Genomic DNA, 19306 nt, shown 5'->3' with positions numbered 1-19306 from the left:
TCCAATGAGTTAAGGATTTTCCATGTAGATATAATGGGACAAAGATGGGGTCACGAGCAGTCTCCATCCCACCAAAGATGTTCAGGCCTACCAAAGACTTACAACTTAACACGTGTAACGTGTAGCAATTGTATAGTGAATTCCGAACATGATAACAAAAATAACTTCAAAAAAATATAACTAAAATGAATAGATATTTTATATATATAATTCGATTCATCTCTGTGAATTGAACTTTACATACAGCAGTACCATTAAGAAAAACAAAAAATCAAAACTGGTACACAAGAGAGTAATTAATTACAATTCAAGCCACAAAACTAATTATGAACTAACTCCACAAGGAATCATTATAATCATTTCCAGAGCAATTCCAGTCAACATAAGGTGGAGTCAGCATAAGACCTTCTGCCATATCTGCAAGCAATCTCGGCATTTCAAGTAACTCGTCTTCATCAATAAACACAACACTTTCTTCCAAATTCAGGCAATTATATATTAATTCTTCACTCTTATCTTCGATTGAACATTCCTCAATGTCATTCCGATAACAACCCCCAAATTCTTCTGGCCGGAAAAGCTCTGCTGCCACGCCGGCAACCCTTCTGATTTCTAAAGCATCGGAGGAAGCCGGTACCGGCAATTTCCAAGCGGAATCAGCAAAATTAAGGCAAGCAGACTTCCCTCTGAATGCTAATGCTGCAACATCGTGAGCTCTGGCTGCCATTTCAAGCGTAGGATAAGTTCCCAGCCATATTCTTGTTTTCTTATTTGGTTCTCGGAGCTCGCAAACCCATTTATTTCCATTTCTCTTCCTTATTCCTCTGTAAATTGGATGTCGAGTCTCCTTGAAGATTTTCCTCCCGGCTTTCTTCTTCGGACTATTAACAGCTAAAGCATTATCTTCATCGGAGGTGAAAACTCCTCCGCCGGGAGAACCGGTGGTGGTAATAATGCTGGTATCGGAAAGTAGGAGGGAATCCTCTATGCTGATCAAGAAATCCATGAAATTAAGTAGGAAAAAAGAGTGAAGATTTAGGGTTTTCGGTTTCTAAATTGGGGGTGGGTTTTTTTTTGCAGTGAAAATATAGTGATTGCGTCTACTTCCTATATATAGACAAAACAACGGAGATATTTTGATTCCATCTCAAAATTAGAAACGCGTTCCATGGTGGAACGCCTTCAACGACATCTCCTTTAAGGAAAGAAGAGCCACGCCACGCGACACTAAGTGAAGGAGAGCCACGCTAATAGATTAGACATGATTTAACTAACTCTAACTATTTTTTTAGCCCTTGGGATATTTTTAACATATAAATATTAGTATAATTTTATAATAATTTAATAATTAAAATTAATCATACAGAGATTTTTTTAAATAAATGTTAGTATTATTTTGCTTTTATATTTATTTAAATATTATAATATATTATAATATAATTAATAAATGTTAGTATTAATTAAAATCACTAATTAAATACTTAATTATTTCAAAATTAATAATTCACACCATATTTCTACCCAAAAAAATAATAATTCACACCATCTATTCTAATGATCTTAAGAATTAATAATAATTTAATTATATTCCAACACTTAAACACATAATTCGATCTATCCTATTTCCTTTTTAAAATTTTTTTTATCTTGAATCTTTATGGGACTTAAGATGAATATATTTCATACTATCTACAATATTAATTATTTGTTTAATTATTGGATTATAATATTAATTCTTAAAATTGTCGGATAAGAGGATGAGAATTCTTGATTTCTAAATAGGTTAAGGATTTGATTAATAATTTTAGTAATTTGAAAAGCTAATTAATTTTCAAGATATAGTTTACAGATCAATATAAGTTTTAAGCCATTTATTAAATTGGTGACGGAACATAGTAACTTTAGTATATATAAATATATATATATATATATATATATATATATATATTAACGAATTAAAACAATAACAATCAAATATATACAAAAAAAACATGTGAATGGATTCCATCAACATCTTATTAGTGAATATAAAAATGAGTTATAATCATTTCAAATAATTGTCATATTTGACTAAATCACACATATTACAGAAATGATTGATTTGCATTAAATTTATGGAATCTATAAAAATATCTTTTATCTCTCTTTATTAATAATTTTTTGTCACTCATTAAATTGAACCACGCTTTGTACATTGAAAACTTAAAATCACAAAAAATATAATTAATATTAAAGTCATTAATAAGGATAAAATAGAAAAAATGTCACTAGAGTTCATACAGAAAAAAAAAATTTGAGAACACAAACTGTAACATGTAGAATATATGTAACATAATTTAGGATATTTTACTTTACTTTTTTTTAGAACACATGCTATAAAATATAAAACATACAGTAAAACCTCGATAAATGCATATCCTTGGGACCGAAAAAAAAATTCATTAAGCGAGATTATTTATTTATCGATAAATGAATACATTATTCATTTATTGATAAATCAATATTTATAATTTTATAGATAATTTTTCATTGTAAAATGCATAAGGACAAAGAAATTATCCAGTCAATAATGAACAATGATGATGGAAATGATCCAGAGCCAGATGATAGTTGCGTTGTCGCAAATGTATCGTCAAAAGAGGTCTTTCAAGTAATGGTCACCTTAAACAACTACTTGCTACAACATGAGCAAAATATACCAGAAGTTGTATTTGCACTACAAAAAGTTAAGGATGGTGTTCATTTTGGTTTAGGTGGAAAGAAAAAAAAATCAACTATAGATGCATTTTTTCAGAAAAAATGACTTCTAGTTGATTGATTGAAAGGTTTTGGTATATATATATATAGGGTCAAATACATGAATATCATAATTAAGTACAAAATTACAACTAAGTCATATGACTAAACTTAATTCTTAATATGTCATTATTCTCTATATAGTGTGATTTTAAATCATAAATTAAAAATTATAGACTCCAATTCATAAATCATAAACCCTATAAAATATATTCTAGACTTCTAATTTATAAATTCTAATCTTTAAAATATATTAAAAGTATTGATTTTATTAGTTTGATATAATCCAAAATGATGACTTGACATAATTGTAAATAGTTTTTAAAATATGAATTTCTGTGTAATTTTCCCATATATATATATATATATATATATATATATATATATATATATATATATATATATATATAGTATGTAATTCAATAATTATTAATTTATATTTTCATTGGGCCCTTAAGGATTTAAATATTTTTATTACTTAATGCATTTAGCGAGGTTATTATTTTAGTCCATTGGTCCAAGTCGGGACCGAAAGAATTTATTATATAAACGAGGTTATTACTTTATCGAACATTCATTTATCGAGGTTTAACTGTATACTCCAACATATTTTTGTTATGCGTATATTCTAAAACGAACATCCTATTCTAAACTAATGTCTTATGTGCTTCAAGCATATTTTTAAAAAGTCACTAGAATTCATATATAAAACCTTTTAGCACACAAACTACAAAATTTAAAACATATGTAATATTATTTAGAATATTTTACTTAACTTTTTAAAACAAAGACTATATAATATATAATATATACTCCACATACTTCTGTTAGACATGTGTTCTAAAACTGATATCTCATGTTCTAAAACTAATGTCTTATGTTCTTAAAACATGTTTCAAAAAAGTCACTACAGCCCACCAACATATATAAAAATGGAAAACTGTTAAGACTAAAAAATTACATACACATGTTGAACCATAAAACAAAAAAGGTAAAATAGAAAACCAAAACAATTAATTCCATAAGATTTTCAAAATTTGAAACGCTATAAAATCAAAGGACACCGAAGAACAAAGAAAGAAATGCAGAAAGATAGTGATAAGAGATAACTGACTAGAAGTGTGAGATTGATCGGAGATGAAGAATACCAGAAACGTTAAAAATGTCAATGAATAACTTAACGTAGAAGAGCGACATTGGTGACTGGTTGAAAAGGAATAGTCCATGAAAACAAAGAGAAAAAAAGAAGTTAGGGAAGATAAAAGCAAAAGTTAAGAAGCAAAGAAATGCAGAAGATAGAGACAATAAGTAACTCACTGCAAGTATAAAACTGACCGAAGATGAAACAAAGACCGAACACGTTGAAATGATGACAACGAATAACTCAAGGCAGAGCAGCTTCGCTGAAGACTGGTGGAAGAGCAACAATCTAGTAGACGAGCAACAGTCCGAGAAAACATAAAGAAATTGGGGAAGATGAGTGAACGCGTATATGAATTGTAAATTAGAAACTATTTATATATAATGGAATTGCATGTATTTACAATAATGTAATTAACTAGTGATTTCACATAAGGAATGATAAAATAAAATATTGATCCTAAAATTATGGGTCCGTGCAGGCGCCCCATAATTCAACCCTTAGGGCGGGCCTTCATCTTATTCAAGTTAAGCATTTGATTCTCTCTTTGTCAAATTGGGATTCAGACTCCCAGTTGAAGGTGCATCTGTCCTTGTGATTTGATGAAACTCATAATCCGGTTGCTACATTCCTCAATGGAAAGTTCAATATTATGGTTGAGGAGATTGAGTTGAATTTGAGAAGCTAATAAAGAGAAGATATCCTTTGCAATACCACTGGCGGTGCGATCTAATTATATGAGGGCTGCAATCTACCCAATTTTGGGGCAGCGATATTGAGTTCGCAATGGCTTTATTTACTAGATCTTTTACATGAAAATAACATTGGATATAAAATTTACAGTTATATCATATCACAAAACTTAATTCTAATTATGTTATTATTTTATAAAAATCACAAAATAAATATGTTTTTATACACTAATTTATATATTTTAAATGAAATTCATAAATTTTAACCCTAAAAAATATATTCTATACTCATAATTTATAAATCTTAATCCTTAAAATATATTAAAAAAATAGTAATTTTCTTGATTTAATATAATTCAAATAATGATTTGATTCAGTCTTGATCACATGCACCTTAATGAGCATGTAGAATTTGCACATTCATCATTAGATCTAGATTTATTAGAATCCTAAGGTGGAGATTCAAAACATCTTGAGACTTAAATTTAATAAGCCTAAATCTAACGGTGAATAAGCAAATTCACTTGCTTATTAAGGTGCATGTGAAAATTCCTGTGATTTGATATAGTCGTAAATAATTTGGGTTTACAATAACTTGTCATTTTTTGATATAAAACCCATCTTAAGAGTTTTAGGATGGGCTTCCTACATGATTTTGGTGCATTTACTTAGAGTCAGGCCCAAGCCACATATTCAAAAGTGCTTTTTGGCCTGTAGAATCAAGTTGGACCCAATTGGGCTTTATTTAAGAAAAATGAAGTATTCCCTAAGTATTGTGATGACTTACTGTTCCATTTTTTAGACGGATACAACTTTTGAAAGCCTACACTCAAGATTTGAATTTGTAGCTTCCTCATTCCAAAGAACAAATGAAAAGCTTTTCGTATGATAGAGATATGAATAGAAAATTTTCATATAATTAGATTCGGGTTCTACGTAGTTCGGTGCATATAGAAAGTTTTTGCAGAACTAAAAGTGGGTAGAAAAACTTTCATATGATTAGAACAGAACCGTTTTCGCCATAGAATCGAATCTCTACTTTTATTATAGAACCGAATATTTGTTTTGGCATAAAACCAAACGCTACAATTTTAAACCAGACCAGACAAAACTTATCAATCTACTTCTCATTTTTCGACGTGCTGTTATTTAAGACCTCGCATAGTAAAATGCAAGTAAAAGCTTCAAAATGATTAAAAATAAAGTGGAGGGCTTCCATATATTTGAAATACAGGTAGAAAAACTTCCTTATATTAAAGATTTGGATAGAAAGCTTTACTACTATTAAACTATAGAATTGAAGCTTATGTGCGCTTAAGTTCAAATAGAAAGTTTTCTCGCATATAGAAAATGAATTGAAGTTTTCGAAATCTAAAAAGGAATTGGAGAGCTTCCGTATGTTAGAGATACGGGAAGACACGCTTCCTTATATTTAAATTCAGTTAGAAAACTTTGACGTGTTTCGTTGCACATAGAGAATTTACGTATAATTAGATACGGGTAGAAAAGTTTCATATGTTCATAATCGAAGTAGAAATTGGTGAAGCATGGATAAATCTAAAGATTTAAAACCTTTTTATTTGGTGGCTATACAATATAGCAAAAACAAAAAAAGATTTACTAGCCGGTTCAAAAAATTCATATGTTGAGATATAAGTTTAAAAGAACTCTATCATGATATGATTGATAAATAACTCTTTTTGCATAACATGAAAGTTTTAAGAAAATCATATATCATGATACGATACACGAATTAAGCTTTATGAAGAACATTAAGGAATTGAAAGATGCAATGGTAACAGAAAACATGAGTATTCGTTGGCTCTCATTCTTAAAACAGAAAGTCAAATGAGGATAAAGAATAAGATAGCAAAAGGAATTTTGAGACAGAGAACCTCGAAACTCTCTTTTCAATTCAAATGAAAAAAACTCTTTATAAGATAAATTCGGTAGAGCCTTGTAAAAAGGTCGGGTTATAAATCTATGTATTGGTTGAATCTAGTAAAGCCTTGGAGAAACAAAAGACCACCAAATAAGACACTTCCATTGAAAAAATTCAACACAATATAGCGATTCAGTAAACCCCTTAAGAAATGTTGAATCGCCACAAAAGCATATGTACCGTGTGAGTTCACTAAAACTAACGATCCGGCCGAGACATGAAATCTAATAGAAAGCCTTGAAGAACAAGATCGGATAAAGAAAACAAGATTTCTGTACTTTCAGATACAAATCGAAAAGATGCAAGTACTTATAGAGCTCATAAACAAGGTAGACGTCAATACCGCCACACACTTTGGGTTACCCCTCAAACCCTTTTTGATGTAGTTTAGAAACTCGTGAAAGCCTCAGAAGGAGGAATGGGGGAGTGTATACTCACTCCCAAACTCAGAAACTTGTAAGTTTTGTATTTTTTTTCTTTGTTTTGTCATTTAATTCAATATTCATGTGTTGTAAAGTATAATTTAATTTAATTAATGCTATAAAAAAAGTATAATTTAATTATTAAAATCGCGATGTGGAAGTATGGAGCGTGGAATGAAGATCAGGGAAGGCTCGTTTATATATCTAAATGTATTTATTTTCTCTTTGAGCCCCGATGTATTTTGGGGATTTGTTATGTTGTATTTTATTTTAATATCCTTTGAACTGAAAACTTAACATGCTAAAGGCTTAGTAAAAATTAGTGTTTTAATCTTAGAATGCCAATTGACACACTATAACATCTATACACTTTCACATAGACTCAAAAAAATTCAATAATGCATGAGACAATATGTTAGAGTGTTGAGTAGGAAGTCGACAAGTCCGTCAAACGCTTTGGAGGTAGTTGATATCCGGAGGCCATATTGAACTTCCCCAAGCATACCTGATTTTTCGAATCCATAACAGGTTTTCTATAAGAAATTTCTATAGCATTTTTAGACATTGTCCAAGTGGTGACTCCATTCTCTATAACTGGTCATGTCGAGCTTATCGAACGTTCCAATTAAGATTAAAAAAAAAAGTCTTTTGAAATAGATGTTGCGAAAATTTAATTTAAAAAGCTCTTAAAATCAATTTTTTCAAATATTTTTTCACCAAACAACAGTATTAACGGGTTGATTAGTTAAAACTTTAAATAAGTAAAAAAAACATAAATAATACGATTTGATAAAAATCATGAAACAATACATTATAAAATGCAATTAAACAAAAATATTTTAAAATTCGATGGCAGCTGTGGAAGCTGGCAAAGAGCAGTTGGCCGATCTAATCAGCCATTTGAGAAAAATCGGATCAGATTGTCGGTTTCGGTCCTCTAGGTTATATAATATTTTCCTCCCGAGACATATCTTGGTCGGAGTTGAAACCTCCTCCGCCGGGAGAAGGGTTGGTGGTACTGCTGCTGGTATCGGAGTGGAGATGAAATTTGTCTGCTGAAGAAATTTATGAAGTACCAAAAACAGTAAAGATTGAAGTAACAATTAGGAGTTTGTTTTATTTGGCATTTCAACTAACAATTTTGGAGTGAAAGTAGAAAAAGGAATTGCTTCTAGTCGCTGCATATACGACAAAAGCTCTAAACTTAATTTAGTCCACATTCAAGTCTTTGCAGACGATGCAATAAACGCGAACCTCCAGAAGACGCGTTTCTCACATGGAGAGCAGCTTCCCTAAAGGAGAGCACGCTAAAATAACTAAAATTTTAAATAATATAAAAATTGAAACATAAAAATTAATATTAAGAAAATAATGAATTATTCTGTAAAAAGGAAATAATGCATTATAATTAATTTGATAATTGGATATATCAAAAATCATATATGATAGTACAAATTAATATGTATCTATACCTATATATAAAATTGTTCAACATTGTGTCTTAGGTAAATAATTTATTAGTTTCTCGTTCTTTAATAATCAGTCATTTTATTTTTAAAAAGGAAAAACTACAAAAATAAACTATGTGATTTGAGTCATTTTCAAATATAAATTATGTGGTTTAAAAATTGACAAACAGGTACATTGAGGTATTTTTGAGTCATTCTGTTAGCCAACACAGTCCAAATTAACTAACGGTATTAAAAAAAATCAAATTACAATCAAAGTCAAAGGGTAAAGAGTAAAGAGTTATTTTTATTTTTATATTTATTTATTTAACTTTATGGATTTACGCGTCAAACTTGAAATCTAATCGAAACGATTGGCGAAGAATGCAATGATTGAAAAAGTCTCTCTTATGTTCCTAGTGTCGCTATAAAAACTTTGCTAGATAAGTTTAAGCTATTGCGAGTAAGTAAAGGAAATAAAAGTGCGAAAATGACACGAGATTCGACAAAAATGGGCTATTTTATTGATGTAAAAAGGGTCTGAATACAAATGTTAAAAAAAATAATTCGAATGAAATACTTTCTATATCAATATATAGCTAAACTAATTGCAAAATTGAATGTAACAAATCAATAGCATGAGCAGGAACTAAATTACAATAATTACAATGAAGGAAATGAAATTAGAAATTGAAACGAGAAACTCGGAACCACAATTAGCTATCTCGAGGGGCGTTGAGCTATGGTCGGTTTTGGATCGGTGAACACTACGAGCACTTTGAGTAGATAGCGAAGAGTGGGACTGACTTCGTTTGCAAGTTTTTGATTTGAATGGCATTGAACGGATTGAAGATAGAAAGGGTAACTAAATTTGGGCAAATTTAGGCTGCACTTTGGATGAGTCGTACACGAGTTTTCGGATACGAAATGAAGCGAAATTGTCACACCCGACCCTAGATGACCTCAATCGGCATCGGGCATGAAATAGAAAGATCATAATCAATACTTAGGAGTCTCCAATTTAACTCAAATATCATTATATTACAATTGAACTACCAAAGTTCTAACCATAATTCTCACAATAAGCAGCCAACTTCCAAACCCATTAAATGAAACCTTCATATAGTATCTTTCTCAATCTCATATCTATTATCTTCAATTGATTACTCTATCATTTCCTCAATCTCATATAGTCCTAATAAGGAGAAAAATCAAAGCAAAAACCAAATTCTGGTTTAACGCTAAAATGACCAACATATGCCGTTTCCAGCATAACTTTTTCACACGGAGTCCGATTAAGGCGATTCAAAAACCCTTGGAAACGTAAGATAATAATAAAGAACTTTCATTTAGGACTCCATGACAGATTCAGCCTCTATCTGGTCGTAAAATGCATCATAAGATTCATATACGAATCTGATTCTCCCGCAGCACCTATATAGACAATTCTCTATTATCTCTAGCTCAAAGTTATAATTTACTCATATCTCATATATATATGGGTGTAAGCTAACTATTAAACTCTCAAATATCAACTCCAAGTCATACTTAATATCATGTATGTAATCCATGTCACCAAATATCGAATAATTTACTAATTTTCATACATCTAATATGTTACTAACCATCAAATCTCATTTCTACCCCTCATTAGCTAGTTACTCAATCCTCGAAAAATTCCAAAGTATTTTTTAGCTTTCACCAAATATCCATATAGCTATCACCAAATATTCATATTTCTCGATTACTATCAATTTTTTCTTAGGTATTACCAAATATCGATATTCTTCAATTACTATCAATCTTAGGTCCGAAGAATTTAACCTAGAGCTCTGATACCAAACTGTCACACCCGACCCTAAACGACCTCAATCGGCATCGGGCGTGAAATAGAAAGATCATAATCAACACTTAGGAGTCTCCAACCTCGGCTAATTGGTCAGTAACCTTCTCTATATCCTGTACTTTATCACCTAAAAACATTAAAACATTTAAAGAGGTGAGACAAAAATCTCAGTAAGAAACTATCAGCTATAAAAACCAACTTACTGAACATAGCTACATATATACCTTTAAAAAGGGATTTAATTAAAACCTTATAAAATATATTCAAAACCAAAGTTCATAATATAGTCAAAGTAATAAACCAAAAACCAAAAATATAAAATCTTGTATCGATTCTTGAGTTCAAAACCTTATAAAATATTATAATCAAATAAGTATTTTATCAAACCAAATCGTAATCAATTAAACGTAAAACCTTATATCAAAATCAATCATAACGTAAAACATAATCCAAATGAACTTAAAACATTGTATCCATCATCGAGTTTCTCCCCTTAAGTATCAATCCATAACCACATATATAATCGAGACGTCTCTTAACATTGCCTATCCCATATGGTCTTACCCGACACTTCTTTGCCATACCCAATAGGTCTTTCAAACTGTGTACACATGCCATGTCCCTCACTGAATATGGTCTTCAAATATAGAACCACCGATCCGGATAGCTCTCGATGGATATAAAATCATAAAATCATAACGTACTCAAATTTCCTTTCACAATCAAATTCCAAACTATTTCATCACCATAAATCATTTGGCTTCAATTAGCCTTTTTGTATCATAAAAATCATATTTGGACTTCAATCCAAAATAATAACAATAATAACCGCAACAGATTTCTCAATCCAAACACAAATCGTAAGAAATCATCAAATTCATTTTGTTCAATATAGATATATATTGAAACCAAAAACATATATGTATATATGTAAATCAACCAAATTAAGCCTTAAATCAACATAATCAAGTAAAATCTGAAATTCATATAGAAGTATAGTCAATAGCTTCATTTGAACCATAATTTCACAATAAAAAGAAAAATCGTGAAAAACCCCAATTTTACAAAATTCCTGCATAGCCTTAAAATATCAATTTCTGAAAATTCTTTGATTATATATATCTCTATATACATAAAACTCCAAAATATAGATGATAGTTACTTACATTGGCTACTAATTAAAGACCACAAACCCGTTCAATTCGCCTCTAAACTCTGTCTAAGCCATTTGCCTCCAAACACTGCCGAAACTCAAAAACTCTTCAGCTAGGACTTAGATCTATACATAAGGATACTATGTTTTAAATTTCGAGTGATTCGGACGGTCGAATATACGTAAATCAAAGAAACGGTGGAGAAACGGTCGAAAACGATAATCATACAGAAGAAAAAGGAAAGGAAGACGAAAAAGAAAAAATTAAAACATTCATTCCAAACTCCAAACAACCAATGTTCCAAAAACGCCTATGTTATGTCAAATTCTTTCTAGACTTTCGTGTTTAGTTCTACCTAAGTTTCCAACTCTAATTTCACTAAAACAAAATATCTTTTTACCAACAATTTACTTTTTAGGAACCTGGTTTTTATGTCCAAAGTTTAACAATTTCATAGCTCAAAGTACACCAAAACTAGTTTCTATCAATTTTTCTACATTTTGTCCAACAATCTCATTCCTACATTTTAGACCCCTTACATCCCATTTTTGTCCTTAATTGTTATACAAACTCGTTCTTAACGTCTTGAATTTGATTTTAGCCTTTTATTTTGCCTCATTTTGTGTCAAAAAACCTGTTTTACAAGCCATTGTTTGCACCTTAAACCATTTTGCATAATCTACCCAGCTTTTATATATTTTGCCCACTTATTTTGTGTTTATGAATCCGAGCCTTTAAATTCCATTTCTACCCTCTATTCTTATTCACACTCATTCTTGACATCATAAACTTCATTTTAGCCTTTCATTTCTGTTACATCCGTGACTAAATTTCTAGAATTTATATTTTTATATTAGTATATATGATAATTATTAGGTGGGTGATTTTTATTTGGTGTTTTAGGAAAAGTTTGGGAATAATTTGATGGTTTTATGTGTAATTAAAAGATTATATAAAGATGGAGGATCAAACTGGATATTCATCAATATGGATATATATATGTGAAGAGGTGGGGAGAGATTTCAGTGGCCAGCAGTCCCATAGAGGTGCAAACCATCTGCGAAAGTGAATAGCCACTACTGTCGGCGGTGGATACATTTACGAACCAAAAATAGTACATCTCCTAATTTTTCTCTCATCTTCTTCTTCTCACTCTTGCATTTATTCTTGTACTCATTCACATTTCCTTAATTTGCTCCATTACTTGTCATTTCATCACACTCTTCCTCAATTTATTGGGTGTAAATGACGTGTTAAACTTAAGTGGTGAGTCATTGGTTCGGTTGTTAGCTCGTTGAGATGTTCCGATCGTCCCAGATCCTTGCAATTGCGTTTGAACCATTGCTGAATTTATGCCCTATGGCGTGTGGACTAAATCACACGTCGTGTTGGTTAATCTCGGACTTAATAGAGACTAATTCTCGAACTCACACATTATGTGATATACTTCACACGTCGTGTGGTTCAATCCATTTACGAGGAGAGATCTTTTATTGCACTTGCAGGGTATGTAAGTTATACTTTTAAAACTTTATATTCAATTTGCTATATGCTTTTATCCGTATACAATTAAAAATAAAATTTTATTTTTATGGACTAATAATAATAATTATTTATCCTATAACACAAAAATTATATATATAATATTTATTTATCTTTTATTTTTTAAGAAATATTTATTTATTTTTTTTGAAGAAAATTATTTATTTATGTTATATTCAAAAAAAAAATGTATATATATAATATTTATGTTATATCCAATTTTTCATATTAAATTATAATACATTATTTTCTTAATAGTGATATATATATAAACCAATTAAATTGGCTCTCGTTCACTTAAGTGTGGGTGGCTGTCCTTTAAGGAAGCTGCTCTCTTTGTGAGAAACGCGTTAAGCAATGTAACGCGTCTCGCATATTCTATAAAGATTTGCAGGTGATGTAAATTAAGTCTAGATTTTTTGTCGCATTGTCGCATATACAGCAACTAGAAGCAATCACTTTGATTTTTCACTATAAAAAAAAAACAATTCCTCAAAACCCCAAACAAAACAAACACCCAAATTTAGCCTAAATCTTTACTCTTTCTGCCACTTCATTAGATTCCATGGATCCCTTGATCAGCCGACAGGATTCACTTCCACTTTCCGATGCCAGCAGTAGTGCCACCACCACTGCTCCGGGCGGAGGAGGTTTCAACTCCGATGAAGATAGGCCTTTAGCTATAAATAAACCGAAGAAGAAAGCCGGGAGGAAAATATTCAAGGAGACTCGACATCCAATTTACAGAGGAGTAAGAAAGAGAAATGGAAATAAATGGGTTTGCGAGCTCCGAGAACCAAATAAGAAAACACGAATATGGCTGGGCACTTATCCTACGCTTGAAATGGCTGCCAGAGCTCATGATGTTGCAGCATTAGCTCTCAGAGGGAAGTCTGCTTGCCTTAATTTTGCTGATTCGGCTTGGAAATTGCCGGTGCCGGTTTCGAAGGAGGCGAGGGATATTCGGAGGGCTGCACAAGAGGCGGCAGAGTTGTTTCGGCAGTCGGAAGAAGGGGAAAAGATTAATGAGTGTGAGAATTTAAGTAATGAATGGATGGAAGAAAATGAAATGATAACAAGTCTGGCGGAAAGGCCTCTGCTTTCTCCTCAACACTACTACTCATACTCAGGGGATTATGATTATGCTGAGTTGGATGCTGACATGGACGTGTCTTTATGGGATTATTCTTTTTGATGCATAAAGTCTTTGTCATTTGCATTTTCTTCAGTCATTTGGACTAAAATGTAGGTCTTAAATTCTTTATGGGTAGTAGAAAAGAAACCAGTGGCAGTATAGTCAATCTTGGTGTATTGCTCAATATATTTATGTAATTCTACATCTCTTCTTTCTTTTACACTTGTTTGGACTCTCCCCAAGTAGATATGGCAATTTTTTTGTTTTTATCCTTCAAATTGCAGCAACTCAAGTCTTAACATTAGATTTGAAGAATTTTTTTCGTAAATTATATTACATATTTGGCGTAATCTTTATCATGTTTCTAGGGTGCCTTCTATGTTTACTTTGTTTTTTATAAAGTAAGTCTTACTTTGTTTTTTCCACCACTGGATGATGATGAGTTTTGACAAAGTAAGCTCATCCAATGATGGAAAAAATAAAGTAAAGCTTACTTTATAAAAAACAAAATAAGCATAGTTTAACCTCATGTTTCTAGTTAGATGTAGAACTTTCATTTTTTTATTTAAAAGTATGACTTTATATATAACTTTCCACTAATATATATACGGCTTAATACATCATTTGTCTCCTAAACTTATCCAAAATGGTTTATTGGCCTCCTGAATTTTCAAAGTGTCTCGATAGCCTCTAAACTTACATAAAATATTCAGTTAGTCCTCTAAACTTGCATAAAATGTAATCAATTAATCACTCGGTTGTAAAAAAGTAAGTTAAATGCGGAAGATATGTTGCATGCATCTTAAAAAAATAAAACGACCAAGATCGAGGTATGCGATTATAATATTAGAGAAGAAAATGTTTTATAATTGAATAAGTAAGAAATTCTTTTTTAACATGCTTTAATCTATTTTGTGAAATATGTAATAACATTCTAAGGCACGTGTAACATATCTTCCGCGTTTGACTTACTTTTTTTATAACCGAATGATTAATTGATTACATTTTACACAAGTTTAGAGGGCTAATTGAATATTTTATGCAAGTTTAGGGGGCTATCGAGACACTTTAAAAGTTCAGAGGGTCAATCAATCATTTTAGACAAGTTCATAGGACAAATGATATATTAAGCCTATATATAACATATAATTATTACCGGTTAATCAACCTACCACATCACCAATTTTTAACTCATTCTTTAAGAAAAGTTAGATTTACTCATTTTCTTCAACCTTATATCTTCATTATTATTTTCTTTTTACTTCATTTTTTTTTCAAGCATATCCTCTTCTCTCTCTCTCTAACTCTCACTTTCTTTCTCTCTTTCTCTTCTCTTTAACTTTCCTTTTCTCTCTTACATCCGGAGAATCAAACTAATAACTTCTCGAGTAGCAATTAGATTCTAAATTATTGTGTGGAATTAACGAAAGATAAATAAGCAAATAATCGAAACACAGATTTACGTGGTTCACCAACGTTGTATTGGCTAGTCCACGGTCAAAAGGAGAATAGTATTTATTAGGAGGTGAAAAACAAATTAAGAATTAGATTTACATAATGGGATATTTATAATATTAGGAGATTACATATTAGAAAAATAGTATTTATTAGGAGACCTCTGTCGTTTCTTGTCGTAGTATGTTATACTAATGCAAGACATTACGACACAAATAATAAAAACTATGAATCAAAATGATAAAATCACATACTGAGAATGAACTATAAAATAATTTATGGCCTTTTCAATTAAATTAACCAACTAGAGTTTAATTTATCTAGTTTTTTTTTGGTGCACAAAGTTAAGTCTTAACATTAGATCGAGTCTAGAAACAATGAAATGTGGCCCTAATAAATCAAAACAAATTTAGTCCTAACAAAGATCTTGAGTTAGAAGAATAACAATTGTTTTTTGAGTTAGAAGAATAAGTAAGGATGAATAATAAAGTGAGAAATAGGTTCTATAATGGAAAATCTATAAAAAATATGTACAAATACGGAATAATATGGTGTTTTCAATTAAATTAACCAACTAGGATTCAAAATTATCCTTGTTGGAATTGCAAAAATAATAGTGAATAACGCTTTCTCATCCTTACATTTATCAATTTCCCCGTTATTTTAATAATACGAAATTTTTCTATTGAAAACTACTATTGTGAGGGGCGGAACGGACCCGAAACCAGGTGCCAGCGCCTCCGGACCACCAATTTCACCTTGAGTATGAATGATGTGGTTCTGACTGCCTCTTTAATATTAGTTTATATTAATACATTTATAATATTAATATCCCATTAAAAAAAAATTAAAATCAAAAAATAAATGTTAAAGTGTAAAAATACTTCTAATTTTTTGGGTCAGGAGCAATTTTATCTCTAACGTCTAAAATGGTACAATTTTATCCCTAATGTTAGAAGCCAAGAGCAATTTTACCCCTAACGTTGATAAATTGGGTCAATTTGAGAAATAATTCATCAAACTGTCTTCTCGGTCATGAATAATAGTGTCTAAAATTGATCCAATTTATCAACGTTAGAGGTAAAATTGGTGCAAAATTACAAAATTGATATGTAATTGGTGCAAAATAAAGAAAAAGATGACTGTATTTTATAATAGTGTCTGAAATTGATCCAATTTATCAACGTTGGGGATAAAATTGATTTTGGCTACAAACATTAGGGGTAAAATTGCACCATTTTAGATGTTAGGAGTAAAATTGCACCTGATCCACAACGTTAGGGATATTTGATGTGTAACAACCTGAGAATCCCGGAAATGGATGATTACGAGTCGGAAACATTATAATTTACGTTTTTTATCAAAAAAATCATGAAAATAATGCATGACAATTGAACGATTTTGTATTTTTCGTCACCAAAAATTGAACAATTTTGTATTTTTTGTCATAAAAAATTGAACAATTTTACATTTTTTGTCTAAAATTTTTTTACGTAGAATTTTGCCCCCCATTTCCTCTTGGATTCGCCACTGATTCATCTATACAACTCATTTTTTTTATAAAGATGTTATTTGTTCGAATTTTTTTCCTTCTAAATAACTATGATAGTATTATTATACTTTCAATGAACTCTCCATCGTTTTAGCCGTTTGGATTTTTTTTTTTTCCAACATCAATTTTTTTGCTTTTCAAACTTAAAAACTTATTTTTGAACTAATGTTTTCTTGAAGAACCTATTTTCTTTACTTAGTTATTTTTGAACTGTAGTTTTTAAATAAATGTTTCACAAAATAATTGATTATGTACATATTTCTCTCAATTAATGAATCTAATAATGTATTTACATTAATAAATAATCTACAAAACTATTTTACAAACTGATATAAAAAAAAAAAAAAAACTATTTTACAAACTAATGCCAGATACCATACATATATAACAGTACCATTAGAAAAAACTGGTACATAAGAGAGTAATTAATTACAATTAACTCACAAAATTGGTGAATTACTAATTATTAAGTCCACAAGGAAATATTATAATCACTTTCAGAGAAATTCCACTCAACATAAGGAGGAGTGAGCAGAAGACCTTGAGCCATGTCTGCAAGCAACCTCGGCATTTCAAATAGCTCGTCTTCATCAACAAACAAAACACTTTCTTCATAATTCAGGCAATTATATATTAATTCTTCACTCTTATCTTCGCTTAAATATTCCTCTATTTCATTCCGATAAGACCCGCCAAATTCTACCGGCCGGAAAAGCTCTGCTGCCTCGCCGGCGGCCCTTCTGATTTCTAGAGAATCGGCGGAAGCTGGCACCGGCAATTTCCAAGCGGAATCAGCAAAATTAAGGCAAGCAGACTTCCCTCTAAGAGCTAATGCTGCGACATCATGAGCTCTGCCTGCCATTTCAAGCGTAGGATAAGTCCCCAGCCATATTCTTGTTTTCTTATTTGGTTCTCTGAGCTCGCAAACCCATTTATTCCCATTTCTCTTCCTGACTCCTCTGTAAATTGGATGCCGAGTCTCCTTGAATATTTTCCTCCCGGCTTTCTTCTTTGGTCTATTTATAGCTAAAGGCCTATCTTCATCTGAGTTGAAACCTCCTCCGCCGGGAGCAGTGGTGGTGGTGCTACTGCTGGTGTCGGAAAGTGGAAGTGAATCCTGTCTGCTGATCAAGAAGTCCATGAAATTAAGTAGCAAAAACGGTGAAGATTCAGGCTTTTTCGATTTCTAAAATTGGGGGTTTGTTTTATTTGGGGTTTCAAGGAATAATTTTGTAGTGAAAATAGAGTGATTGCTTCTACTTGCTATATATAGTCTAAAGCTCCAGAGATATTTTGTTCCACCTGGAGATATGCCAAAATATGCAAGACGCGTTCCACTATGGAACGCGTTTCGTACATGGAGAGCTGCTCTCAAGGAAACGAGAGCCACGCCACGCCATACTGAAGTTAAGTCAAGTGAAGGGATTTTTTTTTTTATTATTGTTTTTTTTAAAAGGATGGGTTCCAAAAATAAGTCTTTGATTTATATTCAGAAGTTAATTAAGTCTAATTTTAGTGTCTTTATGTCGTAAGGTTTTATTCTTTATGTTTGTTTTTGCTGTATTTGCTTGTTTATCTATTAAAGATATAAGCGTTTCCATAAAAAAAAAATGATTAAGTTTATAATTTTTTAAAATTACCAATTAAGTTTTTTCAGAGAATTAGGAAAGAAAGCTTACTGAACCTAGATTGCTGAACAATCGAGGTGAATCACATCCTAATCATGTTTTAAAAGTCTTTCTTTTAGCTCCTAAAAGTTGCTAAAACCCGTCTTTTTTCGATGAAAAAAGATATATATCTTATGATATTAGTTCACGGTCTAACTCTAATGAAGAGAAGTGTAACGAATAAAGCAAGTCTGGTCGGGGGGTCAGGAGATCTGGGCTTGATAGAGCTTAGGAAAGCGCCGAAGGCGGAGGGAGAAAGGCCAGCAAGGTCTGGGGAATCCAACCCCTCCTCTTACACAAGGTACAAGGCAACACTCAACGGGGATAAAGGCTATAAAATCAAGTTAACCTTACTTGACTTGTGGCTAGCTTTCCCGTGCCCGTGGCGAGTTAGTCCAATGTTATTGAATAGAGGGAGGGAATGATTGGACAAATCAAATCATGTTTTCGCCCTGTGATAAGCAAAATAGGGGTGTCACATCGGTTACAATGGAAGATCAAACGAGATTGATTT

General features: G+C 31.3%; 3 protein-coding genes across 3 annotated transcripts; 1 reads left to right on the top strand and 2 right to left on the bottom strand.

Annotated features, from left to right (window-relative positions):
* Positions 1–221: 221 nt before the first annotated feature.
* On the bottom strand, positions 222–1064 carry LOC136210714 (dehydration-responsive element-binding protein 1A-like). The gene has a single exon (XM_066002093.1). It carries the CDS (start codon positions 1004–1006, stop codon positions 332–334), a length of 675 nt encoding a protein of 224 aa, XP_065858165.1. The 5' UTR covers positions 1007–1064; the 3' UTR covers positions 222–331.
* Positions 1065–13506: 12442 nt separating this feature from the next.
* Positions 13507–14266, top strand: LOC136210716 (dehydration-responsive element-binding protein 1E-like). Its single transcript, XM_066002095.1, has one exon. It carries the CDS (start codon positions 13549–13551, stop codon positions 14176–14178), a length of 630 nt encoding a protein of 209 aa, XP_065858167.1. The 5' UTR covers positions 13507–13548; the 3' UTR covers positions 14179–14266.
* Positions 14267–17496: 3230 nt separating this feature from the next.
* On the bottom strand, positions 17497–18341 carry LOC136210715 (dehydration-responsive element-binding protein 1B-like). The gene has a single exon (XM_066002094.1). It carries the CDS (start codon positions 18264–18266, stop codon positions 17592–17594), a length of 675 nt encoding a protein of 224 aa, XP_065858166.1. The 5' UTR covers positions 18267–18341; the 3' UTR covers positions 17497–17591.
* Positions 18342–19306: the final 965 nt, after the last annotated feature.

Source organism: Euphorbia lathyris, chromosome 1 (assembly GCF_963576675.1).
Source record: "Euphorbia lathyris chromosome 1, ddEupLath1.1, whole genome shotgun sequence".
Classification (NCBI taxonomy): domain Eukaryota; kingdom Viridiplantae; phylum Streptophyta; class Magnoliopsida; order Malpighiales; family Euphorbiaceae; genus Euphorbia; species Euphorbia lathyris.
Note: the sequence above shows the minus strand (reverse complement) of the source record. Positions and strands in the feature narration are given on the sequence as shown.

Excerpts from the sequence above, each read along its gene's own strand:
- LOC136210715 (XM_066002094.1), bottom strand. The coding sequence starts at position 18,266 with ATGGACTTCTTGATCAGCAGACAGGATTCACTTCCACTTTCCGACACC.
- LOC136210716 (XM_066002095.1), top strand. The coding sequence starts at position 13,549 with ATGGATCCCTTGATCAGCCGACAGGATTCACTTCCACTTTCCGATGCC.
- LOC136210714 (XM_066002093.1), bottom strand. The coding sequence starts at position 1,006 with ATGGATTTCTTGATCAGCATAGAGGATTCCCTCCTACTTTCCGATACC.